The sequence below is a fragment of the Misgurnus anguillicaudatus genome, chromosome 11, assembly GCF_027580225.2.
Source record: "Misgurnus anguillicaudatus chromosome 11, ASM2758022v2, whole genome shotgun sequence".
NCBI lineage: Eukaryota > Metazoa > Chordata > Actinopteri > Cypriniformes > Cobitidae > Misgurnus > Misgurnus anguillicaudatus.
This window is the reverse complement of record NC_073347.2, coordinates 16010841-16027623: the sequence shown is the minus strand read 5'-3', so window position 1 is coordinate 16027623 and position 16783 is coordinate 16010841. Positions and strand designations below refer to the sequence as shown.

The following is a 16783-nucleotide window of genomic DNA, read 5'->3' as shown; positions in this document are numbered from 1 at the left end:
CGTATGACGGGTAATTCATATAATTCACACAGGAAGGAACAGAATCAGAGAAATTTAAAAAAAGACTATAATTTGCATAAAATATATTTTTGTAAGTCGTACACAAAATATACAGTAGAGACTCCTCACAGATCAAAAGCAATCCAGAGCTCCACACCAGAACCTCTCTCTCTCTCTCTCTCTCTCTCTCTCTCTCTCTCAAAAATACACACACGCGCACACACTGGTAACTCGACTTCATCATTTTGCCAGTCATTTCTATGCTCAGTGACAACAGTCTCCATGTGTTTGTCGGCTCTTAGCCCGTGATCCGACACCTTCCATTGACAGAGAGACGGAACGGAGGATGAAGAGAGAGCGATTGTTGTATGAGGGAGTGCAATTAAAAATTAATGCGCACAAAACTGCTAGTATGAGCTGCAGCGGGGACAAAGCCCCAGTGACAGGTAGCTATTTGGCTGTACATTGGGCTAGTGGAAAGAAAAGCGAAAAACCAGAGGGATGAAGAGAAGAGATGGGCGCTCTCTGTAAATTGACTTTTTTTGTTCTCTGTTATCCTGCTCTTTTTCTCTTTTTGGTGAGTGGCTGATAACAGGTCTAGAAGATAGCAAATGGGTGACAGCACTCGATGACATACAGGAGGAACAAGCGCACAGAGGCACACAAAAGTGTCGCTCACGCACACACATGCAAATTAAATTTTGGGTTTTGAAATAGAGGTTTGAATACGGCATAAGCGATACACGGGCCAAATCAGAGAGCACAATCTTAACATTCTGCCTGGAAATGAAGATCCCAGGGCCAGTGCGAGAAAGTTTAAAGTCAGCTATTATAATTGACACTTGCCCTACACCCCTCACTGACAATAATTTGAAGAGATTGGTTCCAAAACGCAATAAATCCATTTTGACTAATTTTGGTAAAAATGTGTTTTCTATACCAAGAAATGGACAAAACTTTCACATAGCATCTTTACGTTATAATAACATTAAAAATTCAAATCCATAATTTGATTTTCAAAGATTTATTATAAACATGATTATTTTCTCCACAAAATGAAATAAATCCAAGGTTTTTTTTCTAAAAGGCTATAAATCTTTTGAATCAATGTATAAACGTGCATATATTCATTTAGTTGACTAGTGGTATACACGGATTAATAAAATAAACATTAATTGCATTAATCAAAACACTTACTTTGTCATATTAAAGGATTAGACTATTTTCTTAAAAAAAATCCAGATAATTTACTCACCACCATGTCATCCAAAATGTTGATGTTTTTCTTTGTTCAGTCGAGAAGAAATTATGTTTTTTGAGGAAAACATTCCAGGATTTTCTCATTTTAATGGACTTTAATGGACCCCCAAACATAACAGTTTTAATGCAGTTCAAAATTGCAGTTTCAATGGAGTTTCAAATGACTCTAAATGATCCCAAACGAGGCATAAGGGTCTTATCTAGCGAAACGATTGTCATTTTTGACAAAAAATTTTTACAAATATTTTAAAAACTTTTAAACCACAACTTCTCGTCTTCCTCCGGGCCTGTGACGCACCAAGCGTGACCTCACGTAATTGCGTATGACGTTGAAAGGTCACGTGTTACATATATAAAACGCACATTTGTTGACCATTTTAAACAATAAACTGACACAAGGACAATAATTAGAATCATTCGACATACAACAATGTTGGAACGATCCTCTTTCTCCACACATGTAAACACTGGGGCATAGTTTTGCATATGTCCTCCGTGACCTCTTGACGTGATGACGTATTGCGTGAGGTCGCACTGGCACGTCAAAGGGAGGAGACAGACGAGAAGCTGTGGTTTAAAAGTGCCTTTTTATCTTGTCAAAAATGACAATCGTTTCGCTAAATAAGACCCTTATGCCTCGTTTGGGACAGTTTAAAGTCCTTTGAAACTGCAATTTTGAGCTGCGTTGGAACTGTTGAGTGTTGGGCTCCATTAAAATGAGAAAATGTTATCCTCAAAAAACATAATTTCTTCTCGACTGAACAAAGAAAGACATCAACATTTTGGACGACATGGTGGTGAGTAAATTATCTGTATTTTTTTTTAAGAAAGTTGACTAATCCTTTAAGAACACTGTCATTGCTGCTGTCATCCTTGGGACGTCGCCCCTAAACTTTTTTGACAGTGATCAACTGTTTTTGTCCTGCTCGATTTCCGTTGGCTTCAAATAAAATAATGGAAAGTTTTAATAAGATCCCCTGGGGTTAATGTGTTAGCATGATAGAAGCTTGATGCTGTCGTGTAAGAACAAGCAACAGCCGTCAATTTTCCGGCTCCCTCTCTAAATTTGATGGCTTACGTTTTTTTCCCCTCACAGAAAACCACCACAGGTTTATCAATGCCAATAAAGTATTATTTTGTTTTTGTTTGTTTGTTAAACATGAAGTACAAAGTAGATGAAGACAACTAGGATTTTGTGTGTATTCAACGCGCCGCCATTCTTGTTTACAATGCGTGGAATGGTGCGCTGTGATTTGTTGAGCAGATTTATTGCATTCTGCAGAAAAAGAGGACTGGCGTTTAACGTGTTTTGGGAAAAAGAGAGAAAAGGTGACAGAGTACCATGACGGATATTGGACTTTGTGTAAATTTACTTTTTAATACTGACCTGATACCATACTGATTTTGGTGGTAACACGTTTAAAAAAATGGCGTTTATTGTGTTTTGGAACCAAACTCTTCATTTATATTAAAATATTATAATTTAATTATAAAAATATATATAATACATTGTAGTTTGTGGTTGAAAAATGCTGGCAGGGAAAGTACTACTTGGAAAAACTGACCCTTCTGGGACAGCTTATTGTTGAGCCTGCACACACACTCCTGCACAAGCATTGGCCCAAGGGCGCAAAACCCTGCTCTGTCTCTATATGCCCAGTTGACCTTCAGCTTGCTGCTGTGTGATCGATAAGCCTCTCTTTCCTACTCTGCCTCTTGAATGTAAAAACAGGAAATCAAAGGCTTGTGTACCGCCTTGAGTGCAAATCAAAAAGTGCCCATTGCTTCTCTGTCATATGGCCAAAGTGAGAGAAAGAGGGAGCTAAAGAGAGAGCGAGAGAGATAGAGACTTACGTAAACATGTGACGTTTCTTCAGGCAATAGTAGGCCATCACCTCTTCAGAGGGCCAAACACCTGAAAGAGACAGAGAGAGGTTATAAGTGAACATTCAACTAGTTAACCACATCATATAGCTAGTCAAACATGAAAATCTCAAATCAAAGGGGACACTACATAGCTTAGGCTGGTTTACTTGTCTTTGCTAGCTTAAGCGGGTGTTCAACTAATGGAGGTTGTCTTTTACACTGGCAAGGCTGGTTTGTCTAAAACAGTTTATGTTATGCATATGCTGGGCAGACGGCCTCAAGAATATAAACAATAGGTCACTGATGAAACCCAAGGATGCATGATTTACTTTTTAACATACAGTACTGCATACTTACACAAGGATGCTACAAGCCTAGTTAGTAGACTTCATGTGATGCAACAAAGACAGGCTCTTGCTCACATTCACACTGGTGGTTTCTGTTCACAGACCGAGCACTGCTCGCTATAGCGCTCGCTTCCAACACACACACATAAGATGCTGGCTACTTAGACTTGTAAGCTGTGCACGGAGTGAGTGGGGGTCCAGCGAACGATTATCACAAGAAGCAGGCTGGTGGTCTTATCACCCACTGTCAGCCTCTGCTCCTTCTGCTAGCTCCAGCAAGAGCCATAAAGCTGCTATTGTCTCTCAGACACACATACACACATGCACGCCGCTGAGGAAAATAGTCATTTCAATAAACTTAGGCCCCTGAGCTGTCCTTTGATGGAAGCTCATTCGTGTTTGAATGTGCACGTGTAACGTTACTTGTTTGTTAATGCATCTTCATGTATTCAAATATTTGTGAAGTGTTTTTAGTCATTCTACGGTTTAAGAACCGAGAAGAAAGAAAATTATGCTTTTTGTGAACGCACGCTAATGTTTTCAGTCGGCATACAGGAACCACACAAATACAGAGGGTTAGAAAGAGGGAGTGAAAAAAATGTGTGTGTGCGTGTGTAAGACAGAGTCGATATAATAAGCAGCTTATGACCTGCCTTTCAGGAAGGCCTGTTAAAGTCTGTCTCTCTCTCTCAACCTCTCTGGACCATCAGCTTGAGATTAACTCACCCAAGCAAGATTTAATAATGTCTATTGATAAAACGTCAACATATGCCTCTGCCATTAAAAACAGACAGCACCTGCTTGGTATTCTGCTTGCTGATGAACCATATGACATTTTGAGAGGCTAGCGAATGCTTTATCACATAAGGACTTTAGTTAGACAGAAAAAGACTTATGACACTTGGAGGTCATAACAACAACTTCTTGCTTCACTGACTTTTTAATTCGGTTCTTAGAAGTTCCAGTCTATCTATGATGTAGAACTTGAAAATGCTATGTGTGTTTGGATTATCACATTGATTTTGTTTAAATAAAACTAAAACTATACAAGAAATGTGTCATGGGGGTTTCATTTAGTGCTTCATTTTATTTGACAGACTAGATATGTATTCAGTAAAGCACTGTAATATTACAAACATCAAAGTACAGTTCTGTAGAAAGTGCCCATGTACTTCACAAAATGGCTTAATGACATTCTCATAAGTTAGACGTGTTTAAAAATGACATTTGAAATGGGCTGATTCAGCAATTGGTGTACGAAATGGTGAGATAACATAGGGGCTGCCTAATAAAGGCAGGAGCGTTTCTGCTTTCAGAGGTCTTTTCAATAATGATATGGTGAGATAATTATGGCAGAAGTAGAGTGTAAAGATACACGCTGTTTCTTTGAAATCAGTTCTGATTTTTATTAAATATGTTGAATGTCAATCTTATGGAAATTCTTATGTATTTTACGAGGTGGCTAATTTGTATTAATTCATATGACTACATTTAAGTGTTTTTGAACGATTTGCTTTCGCCCCTGTGATGTTGGGTTTAGGTGTAGGGTTAGTGGTGGGGTTTTGTTATTTTTTATAAAAAATGTTCAATGATTGCCAATAATATAAGAGTTAACAGCAATATTTTCAATCGTATGGCAATTTGTATTTTTACGAGGTGGACAATTTGTACAGTATTAAAGGGTACCAATAAGTATGTATAGTATTAGTACATGTTAAAGGGATAGTTCAGACAAAAATGAAAATAATGTCATCAATGCCTCATGTCGTTCCAAACTCATAAGACCTCCGTTCATCTTCAGGACACAGTTTAAGATGTTTTAGATTTAGTCCGAGAGCTTGTTGACCCTTCATTGAAAATATATACGGTATACTGTCCATGTCCAGAAAGGTAATAAAAACATCATCAAAGTAGTCCATGTGACATCAGTGGTTCAGTTAGAATGTGTTAAAGCATCAAAAATAAATTTTGGTCCAAACATAACAAAAATTACCACTTTATTCAGAATTGTCCTCTCTTCCTTGTCTTTTGTAAAGCGTATGTGAGAGACTAAAGTCACGTGACATGACGTACGACGTGGCTGATGTGTTATCTGGTGTGCCCCACCTGGGTTTTTTTTGCGCCCGGGCTTTGTTTACAGTCTGCGGGAGACGCACGCTACAAGTTCGAAAAAAAAACAACTTTGTAACATGTCTGAGGATAACATGTCATCCGCCTCACTGCAGTCACGTGACTTTAGTCTCGCGCATGCGCTTCACAACAGACACGAAAGAGAAGTCAATGCTGAATAAAGTCATAATTTTTGTTATTTTTGGACCAACATGTATTTTCGATGTTTCAACACATTCTAACTGACCCACTTGTGTCACATAGACTACTTTGATGATGTTTTTATTACCTTTCTGGACATGGACAGTAAACTGTACATAGATTTTCAATGAAGGGTTAACAAGCTCTCGGACTAAATCTAAAACATCTTAAACTGTCATTAATGACATTATTTTCATTTTTGGGTGAACTATCCCTTTAATAATATGCAAAAGGTACAAACCCCAAAGTAAACGATGATGGAGTTATCGATTCCAACATAAATCTCTTTTCTCTGACTACAACAAACACACGGATTGTAGGCAACAGTTTACTTCCTGGGCCGGTTGACGTGGACACGGCGGTCATTATCATAATTCCTCCCGCTTCTGAAATACAGCCTATAAGTAGTCTATGTTTACATATTTAAAGAATTTACTACTGACTAAACCATGACTCAAACACGAGTTTTGTGCAGTGCAGAGTAGTGCTTGTTGTTTGTCGTTTCTACGATCACAAATGCAGACAGGGTTTTAATGTTTTAGTAATCCTTACCTTACAAACGGTTGCGTCCTGCTCAAGCTGCAATGGCAAAGTTGATCAATAGGCTTGGTCATCTGCATTTTCTGGATCAGATTTGGCTCATATTGATAAGTTAGTAAAGATAATAGTATTGCATTCACAATGTACTGGTAAGATGGCCAACCGAGTACACAGTGCTTTTCAAATAGATGAGCTTTGTAACAAATCAGAGCATTTGAGAAAAGCAGGGATTTCTGGAGCAACAAAAATGTACGGTATGTGGAAAATAATGTGTTTATTGAACCATAAACCACGCGAAGACAATGTATTATACCAAAATACACAAAATAACTTTTTAGCAACAAAATAGGTGCTCTTTAATTTGTACGACCACTTTCGTTCATTTGGGTACGATTTCCATTTGCCCCTTTGAGTTCGAGGCGAAGTTAGGGGTGGGGTTTCGTTATTTTATTGTTTAATAATCCTATGTTTTTGTACGATTCACTTTGTATGCATATTTACGTATTATAGCCAACTTGTAAAATATGTAAAGATTCTTGTATTTAAAGATATTTGGTGTCCCCAAAGTACATTTGTGAAGTTTTAGCTCAAGATACCATATAGATAATTTATTATAGCATATTAAAATTTACATTTTGTAGGTGTGAGCAAAAATGGGCCGTTTTTGGGTGTGTCCTTTTAAATGCAAACGCTGATTGCGATGATGGTGGTTTATTGAAATTGAAACTCAATTGTGGTGTCAACTATTTTCTCTCTCAGTCTCTGCACTAAATGGCAGTGCTGTGGTTGGATAGTGCAGATTAAGGGGCGGTATTATTATAATTGGATCTCCTTTTGACATCACAAGGGGAGCCACATTTTAATGCCCTATTTTTTCACATGCTTGCAGAGAATGGTTTACCAAAACTAAGTTACTGGGTTGATCCTTTTCACATTTCAAGCACTGGGGACCCAATTACAGCACTTAAACATGAAAAAAGTCAGATTTTTTATGATACGTCCCTTTAAAAGTATTTCTATTTTTTACTGATTGCCAAATATTTAATAGTTAACAGCAGTTTTTTCAACACTTTCTTATGGCAATTTGTATGTTTTTTATAAGGTGGCCAATTTTTACAGTATTAATTTGTACGACCACTTTCCTTTTGCTCGTGACGTTGGGATTAGGGGTGAGGTTAGGGGTGGGGTTTCCTTATTGTTTTTATGATAATTACTTAATACAATTTAATACAAATTAGCCAACTCGTAAAATACGTGTGATTTCTTATGAGATCAGGCTGATTTTTGATAAACATGTAAACATATTTTATGAATACATATAAAACGCTAAACCAAAGTATGAAACTAAGAACAGTAAACATGTTTGCATGTTTAGGTGTGTTGTGCTATTGCCAGAGGTCAAGATGCACTTGAAAAAAATGAAAAAGCCATGAGGTGATAGCAGATCAAAGCCCTTCCTGAGGATAATGCAATCACTTCTCACTATCAATTACCAAATGAGACACATACTCGTCTCTGCTGCTCTACATCTATCTTTCTGTTCCAGAGCTTTCCACAATCTGCAATGCAAAAGCCATCAAGTTCTGTTCAACAAATACTTCAGTCTATAGCACTTTGATCCAAGTAGCTTATGTGTGGGTGAACTAATGGCCTTGTGAACTTTGAAAAAGTGCAGCATCTAGCTAATCCGATTAGATGTGCAGATGCTACCCGGCACTCATACACACAACTCGTGAAACCACTACCTGTATATACTTTCGTGGGGTTGAGTATTGAGGTTGCAAAATGACAATGCCAAGACAGAACATCTATTACTGTATGTCAGGTGGTAATACATTCATACACACAACACAAAGCATTCCTAATTCAGTACATCCTATAACAGGGAATTCAGATTCAGCTGGACTCCAAGAAACAGAAAGGAGAAAGTTGCAGTTGCGAGAGAGTGTTCACAATCCCATTCGGAACGCCAGCCGGTCCCTCAGCTTTCTCCAGATGATCTCCACATTACCGCCGGCCTCTGATAATTCCTAAGCCTCCTCCATTTCAGATCCAATAATGGATAAGAGCACATTTCAGCATGATCAAGTGCAATCTGTTCCCTCACACGGCTACTTTACTCCCACTCAGGATTACCAAACGCGCACATACACTCACTCTCACGCGAACATCCACAGATAACTGAAGTTACCGTGTGCTGTGTTAGGGCTGGTGAAAGTTGAGGTCCAGAGCAATCAGGGTGAAATCTTGTCTCCAACACAGAGAAGGGGATAGGCGTATAAACAGTTTTTGCATGTCCAAGTTTATCTGCGATAAAATTAATAGTAGTGGTCGACCGATATGGGTTTTTTATGGCCGATGCCGATACTGATATTAAGAAAGCTGTATGGCCGATGTAACACAAATGTTATTACTAGTGATGCACCGATGTATCGGCCGCCGATATTTATCGGCTGATTTTTGATGAATTTGAAACCATCAGCATATCGGCAATAGCACGAGAAAGGCAGATCCCGATTGTTTATTAATTAACTTAATTAAGAAATCCATTATATGTAAAAAAAATGAGTTAATGTTGTTAATCAAATAAATGCTGAATAGCAAAAAAACATCTTTGAAGGTTGTCATGCTGTCTTATTATATTTGTTTTAGCTTAATTTGTGCCTCTCTTATTATGTTGGTCAGTTGAATGTTAAATAGATTCAATCGATGTTCAGTAAAAATAATTTGATGCAGAAATAAACTAGCTTATAGACCAACTGTATAGTATTGTATACAAGTGTTTAATATCGGTATTGGCCAGAAGTTGTCTGTTTAAATCGGTATCGGCCCAAAAAAATCCTATCGGTGCATAGTTATTACAGTAAATACGAGACAAACAGAATATTGGTGTAACTAAACAAATATTTGCTATGCATAACATTTATAAATCTACCCTTTTAAAGTACTTAAGACATATTTACAAGACAGAATTAATGTGGATCTGACATCTCACTGTACTGTTTGAACAAGTGTGTGTTAAACTATTGTTGTGTTTTGTGTGACACAACATAACGTCCATGTTAAAAAGTGAATAATGATTGGTAATTTTACTGTCTGTCAAACTTTTAAATTAAACATCAAATTTAAGTAATAGAGAAATGTACTGGCTGATTAAAAAGATTTATCGGTTGATGCAGATAAAAAAAATACTGCCCGATAGATTGGCCTCTGCAATATATTGTCATATCCCTAATTAATAGTACCCCCCCCCCAAAAAAAACGTACCTAGGTCTAAAAATATATGATAAATAATAAAGTAGGTGTTAGTTAAATATAGTAATTTGTTAAAATATAAAAATTATTTAATGCTATTTGAATATTTTGAATATAAAGATTTTCCTTTATTAAAATGTAAATCCCTTTTCATTTTACGGCTTTGTAATAGTTTTATAATAGTTTCATCATTTTATATGTTTCATTTATGTTACATTTCTTTGCATCATGGTTACATTTATTTATGTATTATGCACATAATTGTACCAACAATGATATGGCTCTGTCATAGGCATTTTTAGAAATACAACGAGGTCTCATTCCTCCTTGCTTAGAGTTCAACCTATACAGTAATTAAAAAGTGGCCCCAATACTCCCCTATAGGTTTTGCAAGTGATCTACAACAGATTGGGCTGTCTCGAAACCAGCTTCTGATTTTCATCTGGAATTGCACCCAGTTCACATTTGACGTCCCTAAACTTTTACATCCTAAACCCGCACAAGCAAAGCCCAGTGCAGACCCCATCCAACAAAAGCATCTAACCACACAGCTCCACATAAACATGACAGAATTGAGAAGAAAAAGCCCCTCCGTCTTGCCCAGCTGCGCACACGAGTGTGTTTTCAGAGCCGCAACGCTGTGCCTCGGGTAGATAAGGCCGCCCTCCTCTCTTGGTAAACAACTTTTTTGGATTAAGGGTGGCGGCGTATAATGAGGGGAGGAGAGCCATCGCCGCATTGTCACAGGCGCACACAGGGGCCAAGGCGACTCTTTGCTCTGCTATTTATCCGGTGGCCTGATAGCTTACTTATCTGTGAGAGAAAATGCCAAAGCTGGCGGAATCTCATCTTCGCTGCGGCACGGGGCAGACGGCACGCTAATAGATATATCAGCACACGGGTGCGGGGCTAAGCCGGTCAGATGAGCGGGTGCAGGCCGCAGTTGATTGATTAGCATAGGCTGGAATGGCGGGGGCCGTTGACAACCCCAGATTACAGCCCGCGCGCGAGCCTAAATTGCTTACTCCTCTCCGCAGCACCGCAGAACAGGGGCCTGCCAAATTACAGCCCTGTCACCTGAACAACGTCTATTTGGGGAATGTTAATGCATATAAACAATTAAAGTGAGAGGGAGAGCAAGAACGAGAGAATTGATAGGGATGAACAGAGAGACAGGGAAAGAACGAAAGAAGCAGATGGGGAAGGGTTAGATGAGATATTGTGAGGGCGCTTGCTGACGACATTTTTCATTTGTGTTCAAGTCAAGGAGCACAGGTTTCCTTTGTGAAATATGAATTGTTTTAGTTTACACAGGTAATTACTATTAAGTGAGGTATTTTGGGTACAATGACCAGGCACCATCAACAATAGGCATTTTTTACAAAAATAACCACTGTTAAATATAATAATAAAAAATATTCATATATATCTGACAAGACACTTGGATAATAGTAGCTTTTTTCTACATAGCATCGGAGCACTCGTGTTGGCTGCCATCTTAACCTACATAACTGTACAGCCCTGTAGGGGACCTGAAACAGCACTGTGAGAAAATGTGTGTGCTCAGTGGGTGATAATGTGCGAACAGTTATCCACTACTGCAGGTGTGTGTGAGATTTAATGTGTACAGGTGAGAATGTGTTAACAGCTATAACAATGGACAGGCTAGAGCTTGACACACGCACTCATTCAAACACACACAGATGCATCTCAAGGGCAACATTGTCTATCATAAACAGAGGAGTCACTTCTGAATTGTAACCATGACAACGTGTCATCATGGTGTCATCTTCCTGACAGGTGCTGAAAGTAGTTTTTGTCCCTAACGGTGAATATTAAACCCTTTTGGAGATTTGATTCACTTTCATTTAAATGAAATGACAGCTTACTCCGAACAGTTCACCCAAAAATTAAATTCCTGTCATAATTTACTCAATCTAAGGTCAGGTGAATATCTCTGGTCTGTGTAACATAAAAAATTGATTTCGGTACTTTTCATGCAATGACAGTTCATAGTGACCGTAGCTGTCATGCTCCAAAAATGACAAATGAATTGAATTTGAATATGTAATCACAAACAAAGCTGTTCAGAATATTGAAACGTTTCTCTTGATCTTAAAAATCTTTCCATCTAAAGAAGCATTTAAATGTTTGAAATTACTCGTGCAGATAAAAAAAATATATATATTTTTTAATGGATGACTTGAATTGAAATACTTTCAATACTGGTTAAATAGACTCTTAGGTTGAGAGATGCTTGATAATATGTGAAGAGTGCATTTTAACTAATTCTAGCAAAAGGACATAATTTTGATTTATTATGGACCAAAACATTATTCACAGTGACATTGTGATATTTCACTGCAATATTATTTTAAAATGTGAAAAAATATGAATAAAGAATAAGCAACCGGTTTCAAAACTCTTGAACAACAGTGTACTTTCATACTATGGACCTCTTCAAACTGTTTTTTGTTTTTTTGAGGTTTACCAGATTTGATCAGTAAAAATCAGAAAATCATCTCTATTAGTGGTCTATGGAAAAAAATATATACAAATTCGTAAGTAAACAATGACAAAACTTTTATTTCTGGATCAAACTAAATTGAACTACTTATTTAAAGGGACACTCCACTTTTTTTGAAAATATGCTAATTTTCCAGCTCCCCTAGAGTTAAACATTTGATTTTTAACGTTTTGGAATCCATTCAGCTGATCTCCGGGTCTGGCGGTACCACTTTTAGCATAGCTTAGGACAATCCATTGAATCCGATTAGACCACCAGCATCGCGCCCAAAAACAACCAAAGTTTGGATATTTTTCCTATTTAAAACTTGACTCTTCTGTAGTTACATCGAGCACTAAGACGACGGAAAATTAAAAGTTGCGATTCTCTAGGCTGTATGACAAGGAACTATACTCTCATTCTGGGGTAATAATCGGACTTTGCTGCTGTAACATGGCTGCAGCAGGCCCAATGATATTAAGCAGCGCCCGCAAAATAGTCCCCTTGGTAACTTTCAATAGCAGGGGACTATTTTCAGGCACTGCGTAATATCATGTCAACTTTCATATCAACGCTGGTCTTAGTACACGATGTAATTACAGTAAAGACAGTAGAGTGTTCCCTTTAAAGGTACAGCATGGTTTCTTAATTTTGGCGACATCTAGCAGTGAGACACAACCTGTTCAAAAACTTTTTGTCTAAAAAAAACACATCACAGAAGTCACAATCAGTGCTGTAAAGTATAGGCGTAAAATTACAGTGAAGACATTTTTAGCCATCAATAAAGAGAATCTGTGGTCCATACAAGAAGAGAAAAGAAAAGAGAAGGTGAAAGAATAAATAAATATAGCATTGTTAGAACATTAGATTATTTTTAAATAAATTTACATAGAGATTAAAGGCTACGATGTGTGATTCTATCGAGTGAGCCATTAATATGACTTTCACTCTCTGTGTTAGGGTCACAGAGCATTTCAGAGAGCACATATGCTGACTGTACCCTCACTGCAGCATGCAGCAAGAGCCCTTGCATTCCCTTCATATCGCTCCCTCTCTCTCATTCCCGGAGAACGGACAAGCAGGGTGCCTGCAGGCTGTGCTACATGCTGCCGCTTTTCACTCTAAACGGAGATGAGCGCGGTGATATCCCCGGGCCAGCTCAGGGGGCCTCTATCTAACCTAAAATGATTTTTAGCACGGCAACTCAAGCACTTCCCAGAAGCAATGTCAAGCCACTGCCACCGTCTCTCTTTTCCTGCATCTTTCTCTCTCTTTCCGTGTGTGTGTGTGTGCGGATGCGTGCAGGGAGAGAAAAGCGGTAGAGACAGAGGGAAGTTAAAAAGCTTAGCAGCGAGGGTCAGCTCGCGACACGAGGGCTTATCGCTTTTCTGACGCTCCCCCGCCGGCACCAGAAGAGACCTTTTTCTTCCTCATTCAGGTGAAAAGCTTACTACTTCCCCTGCTCTCTCTCTGTGCACACCCTGACTCCCTTTCACATCTTGATGCCTTTTAAATGTCACTTATTTTACATGAGGTACTTTGTGGAGATGGGGAATCAGGAGCAATCAGGGCTATTATCCCTGTGGGGCGATGTCGGGTCCAGATGCATTACGACACCCTTCCTCCGGCTGGCCACTGCCACTTCTCAGGGAATTAAGTGGCATTATGAGGGAAGTGGCTGTGATAGGAACAGCATGGGCAGCGCAGGTAGAACGCTGCTCTCGCTCGGCCTTTAAGTGAGACCTCGCCGGGGACTAATCAGAGTGAAAGCCCTGGACAAAGCAAAGCCTTGGACATAGCAAAGCCCGGCACACCAGGGGAGAGCAAAGCCTTTTAGAGCCACCTGTCCGCACAAACACACCCTCGATCATTTTTCTTGGGCTTCTTCAGTACTCAACATGTGTGGGCTCACACCACTTCTTTTACTATTTCAGCAGATCTATACATGGCTACATATGTTTTAAAAACGATACCATGTTATCATGGTTGCCATGCACCTGTTCTTTCATTTGAGTGGCAGTCCTGGGAGAGACATGACATGACCAAAGAGAAAGATAAGACATGATGCAAGTGTAAGACAGAATAACCTAGTACAGTTTTATTATGGCATGTTTCAGCAGTGACCATGGTTCAAACCACAACTCAAGACTAAGTATTTTTTAATAAGTCAAGGGGGTACTCACACTATGTGTACCATTGCGTTCTCGAGTACTTTTAACCCCTAAAGTACAGTACGAGCTTCGAGGCAGGCACAAGCGCTAACCGCACCAAAGAGTAAAACTTCAGCTGTCACTGTTAAAACATTCTAATACATGCAGCACAAATACATGCGACTGCAATCCAATCTTTTCATGACGAAAGCGTACTCTGGTACGGATCATAAAATTTAGTGAGTGCAGACCAACGGGGGAGTGCGGACGAAGTTCAATCATACTCGGGTACGGTTCAGTAAGTATAATGAAAGTGCGCCCTAAGCAAAATTGCCTGCTAAAGAGATAAAAAAAAGTTGACAACCTGCACGATTTAACAATTAGCAAACAATTTACCCTATACACAAGTTCATAAATAAAATACATTTAATTTTTTAGATTTAGATATTAAATCTTTCAAAACACATAGAGATGCTAAGGTAGCTGCCACATGACTAACATGTCAGCGTCTCAGACAACATAGTAAGGTAACTCTTTTCCAGTTTGCCCATTTAAGGCTGACTGTAGAAACATGGCGCCGCACAATGGCGACTTCCATGTAGGGGACCAGCGGTGTATGTAGATAAAATGGCTCATTCTAATGCTGCGTTTACACCAGCCGCGGTAGAGGCGTCAAGCGCGAGTGATTTCAATGTTAAGTCAATGTAAAGAACCGTTGACGCGTATCTGGAGGCAGTGCGAATGAGGCATTTAGCGCGGCGCGGTAGACGTGATTCCGCCTCATTCGCGCGTCTAGTTCGCAAATTGAATGTCTGGCGAGGTACGCGCGAATGGTGTTTTTGTGCATTTTGCGTTTGACGCGAATTTGCGGCAGACACCCGAGTTGAAAATGTTTAACTTTGGCGGATTTTCACGCCGCGTTAATCAGGAACCGTCTTGCTGCTGTGGCGGCACAATGGTGACTTCCATGTAGGGAACCTGCGGTGTATGTAATTAAAAACGTCTCATTCTAATGCTGCGTTTACACTAGCCGCGGTAGAGGCGTCAAGCGCGAGTGATTTCAATGTTAAGTCAATGTAAAGAGGAGTTGACACGCGTCTTGAGGTCTCACGGCACAAATGAGGCATTTAGCGCGGTGCGTTAGATGCCATTCCACCTCATTCACACGTCTAGTTCGTGTGAATGGCGCGGATTGAGTGTCTGGTGTGGTACGCGCGAATGGTGCTTTTTGTGCATTTCGCGTTTGACGCGAATTTGCGGCTGACACCCGAGTTGTACATTTTTAACTTTGGCGGATTTTCACACCGCGTTAACCAATCAGGAGCCGTCTTGCTGCTGTGGCAACAGCCCCGCCCGGAGTCACTCATTTAACATAAAGGAACGCTTGATATTGTCCGTGAGCAGTCACCCGGAGCTATACGACACAGTTCTTATTTCTATTGAGACAGGAATAAAAAGGACCTCGCTTGGAAGAGTGTCAGTGAGGACTTTGGGCAAACTGGTAAGTTGTAAATATACATTTCACTTTTGAGTCACGTGACGTTTATCGACCCGCAGCATTCCCGCCGTTTTTTAAACTATTTTTTCCTAGTAAGGTGACCAAATACAAACATCAGCCATCTTGCAAACAGACAACCGCATAGCACTTGCCCCTCCCACAAGAAGAGGATTTCGCCTCTTACGCGCGTCAAATGCTTGCATTCAAACTGTTTTAATCGCAGTAGACGCGATTTTTAAGCCTTAAACGCGGCTGGTGTAAAAACAGTATAAGGTGATAAAAACATAACTGCTTATTATGCAGGGACTTTATACACCACTAAAAACATAGTTATGCATATTTCATTGCATTTCTGTCAATAGATCCTCCTAAAATATACACATTGCACCTTTAACATTCGTTGTATGTTTGGGATTTTGGTTACACAGGCTACAGATAAAAATCAATGGCTTTGCTTAACAACACTACCAAAGTGTGACAGCTCAAAGTATTCCAACAGACAGACGCTAATAGCGGCAAAAACACACTGGTGAAGAAAGCCAAGATGATAGCACGTTAAGCTAGAACAACACTTCATTTTACATCGTAGTGGACCGAGACCAAGTCCAAATGCTTTTCCATCGTCAGACATCTTGAAGCATTTAGACGGCAACAAAGAGATTGAATAGGGCATTTTCTCTGTATGCTTCCCTCCTCAAAGCACTTCAGGCACCTGGCAAATGAGGGTGATTGTTTTAAAGACCTAGCCTGGGGCCAAAGATACACACTCAATCTATGTCACTCCAGATGAACTGGGAGCAGGCAGATATTATGCCATCAGGGAGCTTCTGCGATATGTGTTTGTGAAGAGTGCAAACGTTTCGATGCAAGTTACAGATAAGATGAGCTGAAGGCTGAATACACTTCAAGTTAGAGGCAACATTTATGTGAGAAGTTAACCGTATAAATGCGGCTGACACCCTCGTTGCGTTTGAGCTCTCGCCATATAATTATGAAGAAGCTTGTAAGCAAGAAAACGAATAGCGGCGACATAACACAAACGATTAAATGA

General features: G+C 39.5%; 1 protein-coding gene across 3 annotated transcripts in view; it reads right to left on the bottom strand.

Annotated features, from left to right (window-relative positions):
* Positions 1–16783, bottom strand: part of camkmt (calmodulin-lysine N-methyltransferase) — a 108278-nt gene that overhangs the window by 30965 nt on the left and 60530 nt on the right. For all 3 annotated transcript variants that reach the window (XR_008635483.2, XR_008635482.2, XM_055171023.2), the window contains exon 4: positions 3115–3175. Coding sequence is in view for 1 of the 3 variants with exons in the window: in XM_055171023.2 (XP_055026998.1) it covers positions 3115–3175 (61 nt within the window). In the remaining 2 variants the exon portion in view is untranslated. The remainder of the gene's footprint in view (positions 1–3114; positions 3176–16783) is intronic.